Below are 14,441 nucleotides of genomic sequence, written 5' to 3' on the forward strand. Positions count from 1 at the left end.
GCAGAACTCACAGTGTAGCAGGACTCATCCAAGACTCCTGATACAGCACCATATTGACATTCTTCTGCTAATGACGTATGTTTCATGTTGTTAAAGACCTGGCAGCATGTAACAGTTTGTTAGACTGGCTAAGACTGCATAAATTATAAGAAATAAACTGAGTAGGGAAAAATTTACTAGAGAACTGTTAAAACCTAAGCGTTTTGGGGTTTTTTTTTCCCTTTTGTTTTTTTTTAACTTTCTTTTGATTATTTTCATTGCAACTAATGGAAAGAAAAAGAATTTTAAACTAGCAATCTGATTACAACCCTCACATACCTTTGGTTTAGACCTAAACTCTTCCAGGCAGTAATACAATCTTTTAAAACCAGACCAATTTAATGAGGCTCTAAATTAATAAGAACTAACTTTTTATGAAAAGCTTTGCACAGTGCTTGGCATGACAGGAGAAGCCCATATATTTCTCCCAGGGACAACTGCGGATTATTCGCCAGTTGTCCCACTAAGTCTTCTCACCCGCCCTGGCACAGCTCGGAGATTTGAGGCATTCGGCCCAGCGATGAATTTTACGTGGCCACCTCGAGCCCGAGGGTGACGGGACCGCCGGGTGCGTAGCCCCTGTGCAGGCGGAGAGCCCTTGGCACACGAATCCCGTCCCATCCACTCGCCGTGAGCCCGGCGTCCACTCCGCACCGCACCGGGGACAGCCCCCTCCTCGCACCGTCCCTCCTGCCACTTTCTGCCCGGAGTGGAGACGGCGCGGCCGGTAGCTCGGGGAGGGCCTGGGCACCGCTCCCGCCCCCTTCCCCCGGGCCCCCTTTCCTCCCCCGGCGCTGCAGACCCCGGCGGCGGCTCCCTCGGCGGGCGGGGGCGGTGCGAGGCGCGGTGCAGCCCGGCGGCGGCCGCGGGGGAGCGCGGCTGCGGCAGCCCCCGCCTGCTCCTGGGGCACGGCCGTGCTGGACGAGGGGAGCGGGCGGCGGTCCCGGCCCGGGCGCTCCGCACCTCTGCCGAGTTTGGCCGGCCCAGAAGGGCAGCCGAGAGTTCAGCATGCAGGAAGTTTTGAGGCAGCTCGGAGAGTAGCGCGGCGGCGGTAACCGCTGCTTCGCGTGCTCTGGGGTTTTGCGCTTTTTTTTTTTTTTTTTTTTTTTTTGCGGGGATTGTGCCTTTTTTGCCCCCCGCCTACAACTGCCCCAAACACACAAGCAACTCGCAAGAACCAAAAAGTCCGGTAAGGGGGGAAGAGAACACGAGCGAGGGAAGCACCCTCGGCGGGAGAGGAGAGCCCGTTTCTTCGCGGAGACACGGTCCCGCTCGCAGCTGGTCCCAATGCAACTGCTCATCCTCCTCCTGCTCTACGCCGTCGTCTGTGCGAACTTCTGCAGCCGTCAGGGCACCACCGCCCCTGCCCAGAGCGGATCTATAAAAGCCCTGCGGGCTTCCAACATCAGGCGAGATGGTAGGTGTCCTGCTGCTTTATTTATTCCCAAGGGCTGCTTGTGCGGGGGTAGCCCTTAAGCGCACCCCGGGGCTGCCGCTCTCCTGTCCCGGGAGCGAGGGCCGCGTGCCCAGAGGGCGACTGGGGTCGGTCCGGGTGGGGTCCCGTCCCGGGGGGCTCAGCCAGGTCGTGGGGTCGGTCTCCGGGGTCCGGTCCCGGCGGCCGGTCCGGGAGCGTGTGGCCCGGTGGCAGGAGGGAGGTGTGGGCTGAGGGGGCGACTCTGCGCGGCGGCTGCACCTCCGGGCCGTCCCAAACTTCTCGGGGAAACTTCAGGGAGGTACCCCCAGCGTCCCGTCTGGGCTTCGGGGAGCACCTCGCCCCTGACAAGGCGGAGTGCTCGGTCCCGGCTGCCCAGGCGGGCCTCGGCACCCCCGGGCCCGTGTCCCCCGTGTGCCTGTGATGTGCCGGCGGCGGGGCAGAGCGGGGCGAGCGGCGGCTTCGTGGCGTCTCCGGCCGCACGGCCGCCGCTGCGGGGGCTCTCATGGGCGGCGTGTCGGGGGCGCTGCCGTCGCCACAGGGCACCTTGGCCGGGAGTGGGATCGTCTCCCGGCCCTGGCACAGCCTCGCCGCCTTCGAGTCCTGTCGAAGGGCTGTCGGCCTGCTGCTCGCCGGGTTAGGGGACTTCCTCGAGCGCAGGGTCTGAGCCCAGGGCTTGGTACTCCCCTGGATCGGCTGGGCACTGGCCTCGTCCCTTGTGATGGCCGGGGATGCTGCGCACCCATCAGGGCGGCAACAGGCTCTCGGACACCGCTAAGGGTGTTCTCAGCCCTTAGCTCCGGTGCGGTTCCCTCCGGGAGCTGAGGGTGTCCTGGACAGCGGAGGTGCTGCCCAGGGTCCGCAGCGCAGCAGTGCGGGATACAGGTGCCTCCAGTGAACGTGGTCGTGTGCCATGGCCCCACGGGCAGTGAATGGGAGACTGCATGGAGATAGTGCTGCTGAAATTCACCTCTAGAATCTACGACTTTAAGTTTGGGAAGACTGATGGGCCTTTGGCCAGGGAGCAGCCTGGATTGTTCCAGCCTCACGTGGGAGAGCTTGCTTTTGCACGTTGCCGTGTACCTTCTTAGACGACGAAATGCAGGATGTTCTCCTTGCAGATGAACAGAGTTAACATCAGTCTTCAAGTTAACATCATCCAGTTGACAGCAGTTGTATATTGTATAAACCCTTTTCAAAAACCCAGGCCCTTGAGCCATTTCCAAGACTGTATTTGCCAGTGTTTATTTTCCAGCATGTATACAATGCATGTAATGGGTATACAGTTGATTTAGGAAGATGTTTTTGTTTAAAGTTTGGAGCCATATTGAGCTTAATAATATTTTTTATGCCTTTCCTAGTCACTGAAAGAGGACTTAGAGAAGGTGGAAGATTTTTTCTTATAGTGGAAATGTTGAGTCAGGAAGCAGGACAGAATTGCAGTTCTTTCTGATTCAGAAGTCATATTTAATCTCATTAAAGAAAAAAAAAGTATGTGTTTGCAATAAAAGTACATCTTTGTTGTTTCTATTTCATTCTTTAAAATTTCTCTGTGTTTTATTAAGCTTCATGGCTTGTTAGCCTGCCATCTTCATAGAAGAACTGAGACGATCTCTGAATAAGGCTAAGCAAGCTTCCATCCAGCTCAGACTTCAAACAAGCTTTTTCATTGAAAATTTACATACTTAGAGCATCAAAATGTGTGCTACTCTCATCATCTCTGTAAAGACAATGAAGTAATCATTAACCCCTAATAAAGTTTTTTTATTAATGGAATTATGATGGGTGTTTTACTCCTCAGAAGACTTCCTGTGGTGAAATTGATTCTTGGACTGATGAAGAGAACAAGCCTCTGAAATGATTTCTTAATTGCTGTCTTCCTAGTTGTGATAATTTAACACTTTGATTAAGCTTTCCACCTTCAAAATTACCTGAGGCAACTTGTAGTGGTTGATCTTTGTGGGTACCAGGTGGACTAATACTGGGGCTGTTGGAAGGTGGCAGATCTAGGTGTAATTACATCCTGCCTTTCATCTTTGATGGGACATGTGCCTTGCAGCCTACAGTGAATGTGCCTATGGTAAAGTCAGACATTTCTGCATGTTACGAATGTACTGAAGAGGTCACAGGCTTTGATGGAGACTACCGGCAGACCTCTAGCATGCTGCAGCCTTGCTCTCTCCCTGTGCTTGGGAATCCTGTTGCTTTTTCTCTGCAAAGGATGGTGTGTTCTGGTGTGGGGTTTCAACATTTAAAGCTGGTCAGCTGCTGATCTCCCTGATTTTACTCAAATGAAACTGTTGCTTGAGTTCCTTGACTGAGGGTCTATATTTGTACAGCCAAAGGTTTTGAGCAGGATTCCAAATGTTGCATGCATGTGATAGACTCACAAGCAAATGCTTAGACCACAGTTGGCTGTAGGCCACTAATAGTATTTCTGTCTTTTGTAATTCGCAGTGTTTTTGTGTTGTTTTGGTCTGAGGCAATTATATGGAACAGCATGAAAGACATGTGAGTTGTGTTGCTGAGTCAGACAGTATTTTTTGCTTTGTAAATATTTGCAGATATGACAATACAGAATGGGATCTGAGAGCATGCAGTACATTGGGGTAAATGTGTTACAACACTCTCTCAAAACATAGCAAAGATAAAAAGTAGTTTAATATTATGTTCTGGGTTGATTATCATGATTATTAGGTTTTGAAATTAAAAGAGAAGAGGAAAAAAGGCCTATTCAGCTTCAAAAAAACCCCAAAACTTGGTAAGTTCAAGACCACCTGCACATTTTATTTTAAAAAAAAAAAGTAACCCTTTGAGTTCCAGTTCCAAGCAGGATAACCTCGTGTACTGCATACACAGAGTTTAATATAGAGGCTTGGTCTTGCTTCTGGCTAAAATAAACCTTTGCAGTGTGCATGATTCAGTATTGTCTTTCTTCTTTCAGACTAAAAGAAGTTGGCCTATTTGTAATTGCTCTTACTCAAGACTGAAGTTGATCTGATAAGAAATCTATGGAGGAGGGCAGCTCATACAAAAATTGCTATTTAATGATTACCAAACCTAACCAGACTGTACTTTCTGCTGAAGATATTAAGAATATAAATAACTTGCTTACAAGACATCCTCTTGTCCTAGTTGAAGGACGGTCATTGATGACTCAGCAGTCCAGTGTAGCACTAATCAATTTTTTAAAGTGTCCTGGAGGTGCCAGCAACATTTATAGCACAAGTACTGGTATTCACTTAGAGTGTTTATTAATGCTATTAAGTTAAGTACTTTGAAGTTCATCAGAATAACACAGAAGTCTTCCAGATGCTTCCATTGTTCTATTTTGACTCAGTTTCCCAGTTTGCAGTATGCAGGTAGTACTGCCTAATTACAAGATGTATGATATTTATTTTTCTTCTATTTTGGTTGTTTATGTGTACTTAGAGATGAAAAGTAGAAGATTAAAAGTGCTAAATAATATTATTTACTATATAATGTCTAACTGAAACATCACATACTTTTCCTTATCAGTTATTGAACAAACATCTGCCTAGTATAGGGAAGTATGCCTTGGCTGTATCTTCAGACTAAGCATCACCATACATACTTTAAACTTCAAACTCCAGAGTTCAAAGAAAAACCAGAGCAGAACAGACAGCATAGTGTCAGGTCATTTCAGTATGTAAACAGCTGAAAGCCATGGAATCAGTGTCTTCTGATGTGGATTTGAAACCATAACATCAGATGACTATTGATAAGATTTCACTCTCTTGTGGTTTTCATTATGAATCCAAAAAAACCTGGAATTTTCAAACTTTGCTTTGCTTGTGCACCACCAAAATACAAGGAAAAAAAACTGTACCTTATAATTCTGGAGAACTGCCAACAGCTTTTAGCTCTTCAAGGCCTGGTCCAAATGGCTGTATGCCATTAACTCTACCCTCTTCTTCCCTGTATTGGCTGATGCCTAATCTCAGGGAAAAGTATATGGTGATTTGGGTGGTATTCTCTCACCAAACAAATGTTAAGTGCCTGTTTTGGGGAGAAAAATGTGTTGTTTTCTGTTTTTGGTTGTTTTTTTTTAAAGAGGATAGGTTTAGATTAGGTTCTTTAAGGTCCCTTCCAACCCAAGCTATCTTATGATTTTATGGTATTAGGAGGAATTCTTTACTGTGGATGTGGTGGGGCCCTGGCACTGGTTGCCCAGAGAGGTCTGTTCAAGGGGTTTCATCAGGCTGGTCTAGTGCAAAGTGTCCCTGCTTATGGCAGGGGGATTGGAACTACATAACCCTCGAGGTTCCTTTCAACCCAAACCATTCCATGACTGTGATTTTATGTTTCCATGATTCTATGAAATGTCTCTGGTATCACTAGTGGTATAGAACATCACTTTTAGAATGCACTTACTGAGTTATTTTGTAATAGGCTTGTATACATTTTTTTAGAGGACTCTGGTGACATAAAATTGTGTCAACTATAAAATGGCCAAAATAAATTGGTTTTTACAGGCTTTATTTCCTCGTTTTCTAGATTTTGTATAGAAATATGTATTTCAGACTTCATCAGTTAAAAAAAAAAGGCTTACTAATTTCCCTGCAGTAATGCACTTTGGTCTACAATTATCTGACATTGATGATATCTCATATCTGTATAATTAACAGTTTGGACTGAAATATTAAAGCATATTGCATGAAAATTCCAACCCTGACTCAGCAGCAAGGAGCACAGAGGAATTCTCTAAAGGAACTTGAAATATGTTTTATCAGGCAGATGTATATCATAGTAAAAGTCACTATAAATTCTTCAGACTCTTGAAACTTCTTGGTTTTCATTCTGGCTTTTTTAAGTATTACTATGAAGCTGAATTAGGCCAGCTACTTCTTAAAAGGCTGGAAGAGAAAACTCAGTTGTATTGCTTTGATTTGTGGAAACTGAACAGTGTGGAAAATCTAAAATAACGTTAGGAGTTCTTTTCCACTGTTGTGCCACAGAGATGTTGTGTTTCATAAAACATCTAGAAATAGGCATAAAAAGAAAATTCACTAAGAATCATTACTGCAGTAATATTCATCATGTACTTAACTTTGACTATCTTCATAATTCTGCTAAAGTCAAGGGGTTCAAGTCATACAGGACAGTGTAGTAAGAAAGCTCAAATAGCTTTTATGTAAATGAGGTGAGTAAAAATAACTATATATTTTTTATGAATCAAATGTACCAGATATTTGCAAAATTAGGAATCAGAGAATTGTTTAGGTCACAAAGACCTCCAAGATCATCAAGCCCAGCTGTTTACTGAGCACTCATACAATTGGCCTTGGGCCATTGATCTGGCCTGTCCAGATCCCTCTGCAGAGCCTTCCTACCCTGCAGCAAACCAACACTCTTGCCCAACTTGCTTTTATCTGCAGACTTGCTGAGGGTGCACTCACTCATCCATCTTTATCATTGACAAAGATATTGAACAGGACTGGCCCCAATACCGAGCTTGTAACTCCATTCAGCACCACTCTCTGGGCTTTGACATTAGGGCAGTCTTCTATACAGGAAATAATGCACCTCTCCTAGCCATTTCTGCAGGATAATTCTGTGAGATATGGTGTCAGAAGCTTTACTAAAGTGTCATGGCACTGGCTGAGATGGAGTTAATTTTCCCCACATCAGCCCTTAGTACTGTGGTCTACTTTGGTAGGTAGGAAGGTGTGGATGACACAGCAGTGCTGGCACAGCATCAGGGCTGTCTCTCTCACATTCTGCGCCTCTCAAGTGGCTGGGAGTGGGAAAGGTCCTGGGATGGGGGACAACCGGGCCCAAATTAACCAAAGGGGTATTCTATACCGTATGACATCAGCTCAAATATAAAAGCTAAAGGAAGGAGGAGGAATGGGGGATATTTGTTATTTTACAGTATTTGCCTTCTGGAGCAATCACTACATGTGCTGCAACTTTGGTAAGTGGCTGGATATCACTCCCTGATGGAAAGTAGAGAATAAACTTTTTTTCTCTTTGTTTATACACACCAAATTTTTGCCTTTTTTTGTTTTTTGGTTTAGTGAAATGCCTTACATCAAGGTACAATTTGTTTTCCATCTTACTTTCTCTCTCTTGTCCCACTGAGAAGGGGAGTGATAGAGAGGCTTGATGGGCACTTGGTGTCCAGTCAAGGTAAGCCCAGTACATAAAGTCCAGGCAGGCAATAGCCACAGCCTTTCCCTCATCCATTGAGAGGATCACCAGACCTTCTTCTGGTCACAGAAGGAGATCAGGTTGGTCAATCAGACCTGCCTTTGCTAGAGCCATGCTGACTGGGCTTGATCCCCTGGTTGTCATGCATGTTCTGCATGATGACACTCTTGTTGGCAAGGTGTGCTATGACTTTCCCCTGCACTGAGGTCAGGCTGACAGGCTGGTATTTCGCTGTATCCTCCTTCTGGCCGTTCTTGTGCTTTGGTGCCATATTTGCTGACCTCTAGTTAACTGGACCTTCCAGATTTGCTAGGACTGTTGGTAAATGGTGGAATGTGGTTTGGTGAGTACTTCTGCCAGTTCTCAAGACCCTTGGGTGGATTCCATCTGTCCCTATAGACTAATGTCTAAGTGGTGTAGCAGGTCACTGACCATTTCCTTTTGGATTGTGGAGGCTTCATTCTGCTCCTTGTCCCTCTCTTCCAGCACAGGAGGCTGGATACCCAAAGCAAACTAGTCTTACTATCAAAGTCTAAGGCAAAGAAGGCATGCATAACTTTGGCTTTTCTACAGGTGTTGTTGCTATGTTTTTGTCAGTTGTATTTAGTCTATCAGAATATAAAAGTATATGTCATAGGCATGAGTCTTTTGTACATGCATTTGCAGATTAAATAATTTTTTAATCTTTAGAATATTGTCAAATGTCACAAAATAGATATTCACCTATCACAGAATCACAAAATACGTTTAGTTGGAATGGACTGAGAATGATCATTGAGTCCAGCTCAATGATTTTAATTCTTAAAAGTTTTTATCATGATCCCAGCTCCAAAGAAGGGCTTCCTGGCTTGCTCTGGCTTTTGTGCACCTGCAGGTATTTGACATCAGGATACTAAAAGAGTCCTAAGAAATACCATGAAGGCTCTGTGTTGGCATTCTCTGTAGTATGACTTTGCCTACTAATGCAGGGAAATTTAGTAGTAATCTTTTAGTCAGTTGTTTCAAGCTATATTCAAGAACTGCCTCCAAAATTCTGATACTGTATTTATGAGGTTGATTACATTATACTACATTTTGGATAAAAGAGAGCACTTATAGCACTGCTTCTGGCGAGGTTTTCTTGGCTGAAATACTGGGTTGCCTAGAGTTGTTTGGCAGTTAGTTTCAAATCAATCTCCTGTTTACAAAGTTAAGGAAGTGTCCTGTTTAGTGTGAAACTGGAGATACTTTCTCTTGGGAGTTTGGGTTTGGCTCTAATATTTTTGGTAGTGAATAAATCCTCCATGATCTTGAGCTTCCTATTGAACTTAAGTAATCTTCAGTTTCTTGTTTCCTTTTTGATCTGTATCCCACACTCTGAAGGCCAACATCCCATGTTTCTGTTTTGTTAATTAGAGCTCTGCATATTTGGAGATGGTGCAGGAGGACACACTTACCTTCTGTTCAAACTTCATGCCAGTGTATTTTAACCCTGCTGTGCTGTGGGACTTGATGATGTTGAGACTCTGTAAAACTATTAATGAAGCAGTAGGTCCATGAACAACTTTAAAAATAGCCATCTTGACTTTTGTTGCACTAAAATCAATGACAAAACTTCCGTCAGCACTTCTCGTGGCAGGGCCTTGCACACAGTTCACATGAATTAATACAGGATAAAATAAAATGTAGGAATTCAGTGATAAGTTTGTAATACAATCAAAGACTTACAGAAATATTTTATTTGAAAAAGACCCTAAGATTGAGTGGCTACACCCTTCTTTCAGGGCGTGGTAGAGAGTGATAAGGTCCTCCTGAACTTCCTCTTCTCCAGGCTGAACATCCCCAGTTCCCTTGGCCAGTTCTCATCAGACTTGTGCTCCAGACCCTTCCTGAGCTTTGTTTCTCTTTGGATGTGCCTCAGCACCTCACTTTCTTTCTTGTAGTGAGGGGCTTGTATATAGTACTCAAAGTTATGATGTTTGGTTAAGTGTCCATGCACTGAGACAAACCAAACAAATCCTTTACACTGATAGAGATGGAGGAGTAACTGATGTAGTTACAGATTGTGTAGCAAAAATACAGAACAAAGCCTTGTATTCAAATGTCCAGTTTCTTTTTCTCCTACTTTACGTGTCACCCACAGGATATCCTACAAGTGACTTCAGCTGCAGTACATTTCTAAACAAGACCATAAGGAAACCTGTCGATATTTTTCAGTGTCTTGCATTGTTTCTGTTTGTTTTTTAAAGAGGCTCCAAATGTAATATGCGGGGGTTTCTGTTATTGTTTCTTTTTGGATCAGTTGCAAAAGATTTTTCTCATAGTTGAATGCATTTCTAATCTGATGTGACTCACAGAAAAAGTGGATTGAGGATGAAGCAGAGACCCAGACTGGCTAGAGAGAAGGAATTAAAATAGATACACAGAATGTTGATCACTGGATGTACTGTGGGATCTAGAAACCCTTTATGTACTGTTCTGCCCTTAATTTTTCAGCCAGTTTTCTAGAAAGATAAATCCTTTGCCTTAGCAAACCAGTAGCAGTAATGCTGAGTGAGAACAGCAAGTAGGTGGTGATAATGCCTTGGCATTCTTTGTGGAGATGGACCAACACAGCTTCTTAATAATGATTCCACAGCAGGGATAGTCACTGATAGGAGTGATTTCACTCACACATCCAGATGTCAGTAAAAGGGTTTAAGACCTCCTTGTAGAAGCCTACAGGGAATTTTCTGCTTTGAAATTGATAGAAAGCCCCAAAGTTACGGCACTGTTTCCCTTTGTAGATCAGATTGTAAGCCTGTTCCCTTTCTCCATTAGCCACATTCACATTGATTTGTTAGGTTTCTGAATGTTTGGCAGTTCACATAGAGGCTGGTGGTTTGCTTCCTCGCTGGCCATATGGTGTGACCTGGGGTTCCCAAAACCCCAGGTATGCATGTATCACTGCTCCTCTAGTAAGATATCTTTGAAATTGTGAGCAGGGGAAAGGGATTCTTTGGGTTTTTTTCATCCTCCTAATGGAAGAAAAGTGTTCTGTACCTGAATAGGCTTGGCTTTATTTTTGTTTGGAATTACTGTTTGTCACCTAGGAGAGCTTATTGAATGATATGCATTTCTCACCAGTTCCTGACATTTATAAGATCCTGGAAAAGTAAACTCTTCTTTTAAGCAAAATACAAAATTCTAGCATCATATATAGTAGTGATCTGGCTGCTCCTAGTATGTGTGTGGTCTGCTGCTACATAATTAGCCTGTGCAAACGTTTGAACGTTTGAACTAGAGTCAGTTCAGTGCACACACCCTGTTTACAGTATACTCAGAGTGTCTTGAGTGGTGCCTCGGAGAAATGGCTGCAGTGACATCCCCATCTTTGCAGAACCCTTGAGTAATCTTAAGGTGTCTTGAGTCTGTTCTTGGACCTGCATGGCAAAGTCTGATCTCCATACATACAGCCTTGCCTCCCAACAGACTTCAAGAAATGAGGAAGTCTCTTGGCCATGTGACAACATAGAAACAAGCATCACTCCAGAAATAAACTTGTTTGCACCACAGAGGAACCTCATGCTATACTTTAACTGTACACAGGTAGTGCATCTGAGGACTGATCCTGTACCTGTGTTGTTCCCACACTGGCAAGCAAAGGAGGATGAGAAGTGGATCAATATGGCTGATCTTGTTCTTTCCCCAGTCTCCTCACCAGTCGCAGCATACACAGTAAGCCTTTCCTGGGCAGTGCACATGCATTTGACAATATTTTCCTGCAGGCAATACCACTACATGTAAATTCCTTCGGTTTCAATGTCAGTGTTGAGCCCTGGCAGCTTGGAGAGGCAGAAGTGCCACCCACTGCCACAGTGGCATGTGGGCAAAGACTGGAGATCCTTACCAGGGTGCATCCATCCTTAAAATGCTGTGGCCTTGCTGTCTGTGCTGTTCTGCCTCCTGTCTGCTTTCCTGCTCGGAGCTGCCACTATTTTTGCAGACTGAGAGCCATGTGCCATACATGAGGTAAAATAACAGGGCACATGAATAGCCAGTTTTGGGGAACAAAGAATTACACAAAGTGACAGTATGATGTCCTGTATAAAAATCAAATATCTTGGTTTTCACATGCTTGCCTGAATATGACTTCAGTGGCATGGGAGTTAAATAGCAGTCTCTTCTCTAAAGAAATCCTGGAACAAAACAGGGAAAGCTATTATTCTGGTTTTGTTACTTTGCACTTTTGTTCTCTGGGTTTGGTTTCATCTAGTGCATAAGGATATAGAGGAAGGTCACGAAGAAGAAATCACAATGACTGGATATGTCAGTTCAGTTTATTTTTTTGAAGAATTACTTTAAAGGCCTTTTTATCAATGTGTGCAGGATATTTTTCAGGGCTTGCAGGAGCTCCCTTTTATTTTTGTACAGGGATCTTGTCTCAGGATTTGTCTCCAATGACTGTGCCATTTCCTGATTCTCCTGCTATCTTTTGTGCCATCACCAACCTTTGCAGGATCTAAAGTTAAGCCTTGTCAAGCAGATTGCTTTTAAAGCTTACCTTAGGCAAGGGAAAAAGTGTCACCTGTTTTTCTTTCAGAAGTCAGACAAAATGTATTTCTATATATGCTTTTACAGTGAAGTGATTGCAAATTTAAGTACATGTCATTGCAGTTTTGACAATGAATTGTTAGCACATCAATTTCAAAAAGGTATTTGAAGGTAGCTTCAAAGGTATTTGGCCAAACCAGAACAAAAATACTGTGAGCTGCGTTGTTTAATTCTAGGGAAATACCCAGCCTTGTCACCTAATGCAGCTTCTCCTTCCCTTCTCTTACCAAAGCTGGGAGAGAAGCATTTCCTTCAGGTATTTATTATAAATCAGTATTGTAGAAATTTTTAATTTTTATTTTACAGTTACTGTGGCTAACGTGAAATCTATTCTTAAAAGACAAACCACTATGAACTCCACGGTATTATCATTATCTTGCTGACTTGATGTTCTTTCCAGTTAAAAGTTGCTTAAAATTGCCAGATAAAATAGAGGATCTGATGCCAGCACGTGAAACCAGGCAGTTCTCTAAACTGGTTTTGACAGAGGTTTCTGTGTGTGCAGCAGCAGCTGGCAGAGCTTTTCAGAGAGCAGAGTGGGCCTGGCAAAAGAACTGACCTGTGGAAACCCAGGGAGTTCCCACTGGGGGCTTGGCTGAGCCTCTGTCAGAGAGCTACCTTAGACATACACCATGCTTGCTTACGATGGACACTAACAAAGAGTTCTTACCCATAATGACTGCTGAATAGTTTCACATGGAATGTCCACTTTTTCCCGCATGTATGCACAGCATTTCTGTTAAAAAGCTGATAAATTTTGACTGACTGGTGCTGACATCTGAGGTTCAGAAAAAGAAAATTGAGAATAGACTCGCAGTTCTTGAAGCTGAAGATTTCTAGAACCTGTCAAATCTCCACATTTACTGTATTCAAAACAAAGCACTGCTCTCACAAACTTTTCACTAAATATTTGCTTTTAAAATAAAGCGAAGGAAAGCAGCCAGAGAGAAAGAAAGCATCAGAGACATTTTCATTTTGGTTTTTGCCAGGAGATAAAAAACCCCAAAACATAAAAGCACTGTCAGGTCACTGAACATGTGGGTTTAGCCTGAAACTTACTTTTTAAAAAAAGAAATTCAAAATCACATTAGGTACAAAGTTGAATTGACTACGCAGCCTTAATGTTAAATGTTGAAAATAAAGAAAACAGATGAACTAAAAATCTTGAAGTTTTTTTTTTTTTTTTTGTGGTGGTGGCGGTTTTTATGTCTTGGGTTTTTTTGTTAGATGCATTGTAGGGCCAGACACAACAGGAATAAAGGGTGAAATCATGCATGTTCAGCCAGGTGCATTACCAACCATGTAGTGTGTCATAGGGAAGATGATCTTCAGCCCTGTCTCACTTTACCAAATAATCTTCCCCTTGGGTACCAACACAATGCAGTAGGAGGGGAAGGGGTTATAGTAACTGATTGGTAAGGCAGAGGAGCCAGAAGAAGTTGGATAGTGTGCCAAGACTCCGCCTTAGTTCCTGCTGAAGTGACTGCTCCATCTCCTGCTGGTGAATGTGGAAGGGCATCCTCTTGTTCCAGTGTGCCCTGGTTGGGGCTCGCTCCTGCCTCCCCCCATGTCTGTATAACTGAAGCCCCATCTTAGCCCTGTATCAGCAAGCAATCTGATATACTGCCAGATTTGTCTTTTCCCAGTTCCTCCATGTGATACTGCAACTCTTGCTAAGAAAAAGATGTCCCTGATCATTGCAGGGTGATGGGACTAGATGCCATTCAGAAGTCCATTCCAACCAATTTATGCTTAGATGATTCTATGAAAAACAAATGATGTGTGCAGTCTCTGTATTCCTCAGTCAGCTGTGTGGGAGAGACCGTCCATGTGCGCCTCATGTGAGATATTTGTATATTTTGTGCATTTGTTTGTCAGTGCATGCCATTTTTACGTCCTTTGGAAAATGGACACTAGGTGTAGATCCTATCTTCTACACCTTGTCCCACGACTGGGAATAATGCAATTTTAAGTATTGTGTGATTGTGTTCAGTTTGCAAAAAAGTAATTTACTGTAATTGTGACCTTATTAATGTAGTGTGATTTCAGCTGCAACTCACCTCTTAATAATGAACGGTAAATAAAATGCTAATCTATTTTACAGTTTTTGTGTTGCGAAAGTTCAGGTACTCAGATAACTTAATTAGCACTAATTTCCCCAGTACACTGATTAGTTTCTCAAATTTATCAATTTTTAGACATCTTAGCTAAAAGTAGTCAAATT

General features: G+C 43.5%; 1 protein-coding gene across 4 annotated transcripts in view; it reads left to right on the top strand.

Annotated features, from left to right (window-relative positions):
- The first annotated feature begins 855 nt into the window (after positions 1-855).
- PDGFD (platelet derived growth factor D) overlaps positions 856-14,441 on the top strand; it is a 137,633-nt gene continuing 124,047 nt past the window's right edge. For all 4 annotated transcript variants that reach the window (XM_039718547.1, XM_039718549.1, XM_039718548.1 and 1 more), the window contains exon 1: positions 856-1,456. In XM_039718547.1, the coding sequence (XP_039574481.1) occupies positions 1,327-1,456 (130 nt within the window). In that variant the 5' untranslated portion in view covers positions 856-1,326. The remainder of the gene's footprint in view (positions 1,457-14,441) is intronic.

The sequence above is a fragment of the Passer montanus genome, unplaced genomic scaffold (genome assembly GCF_014805655.1).
Source record: "Passer montanus isolate IOZ18808 unplaced genomic scaffold, ASM1480565v1 scaffold4, whole genome shotgun sequence".
In the NCBI taxonomy this organism is placed as follows: Eukaryota; Metazoa; Chordata; class Aves; order Passeriformes; family Passeridae; genus Passer; species Passer montanus.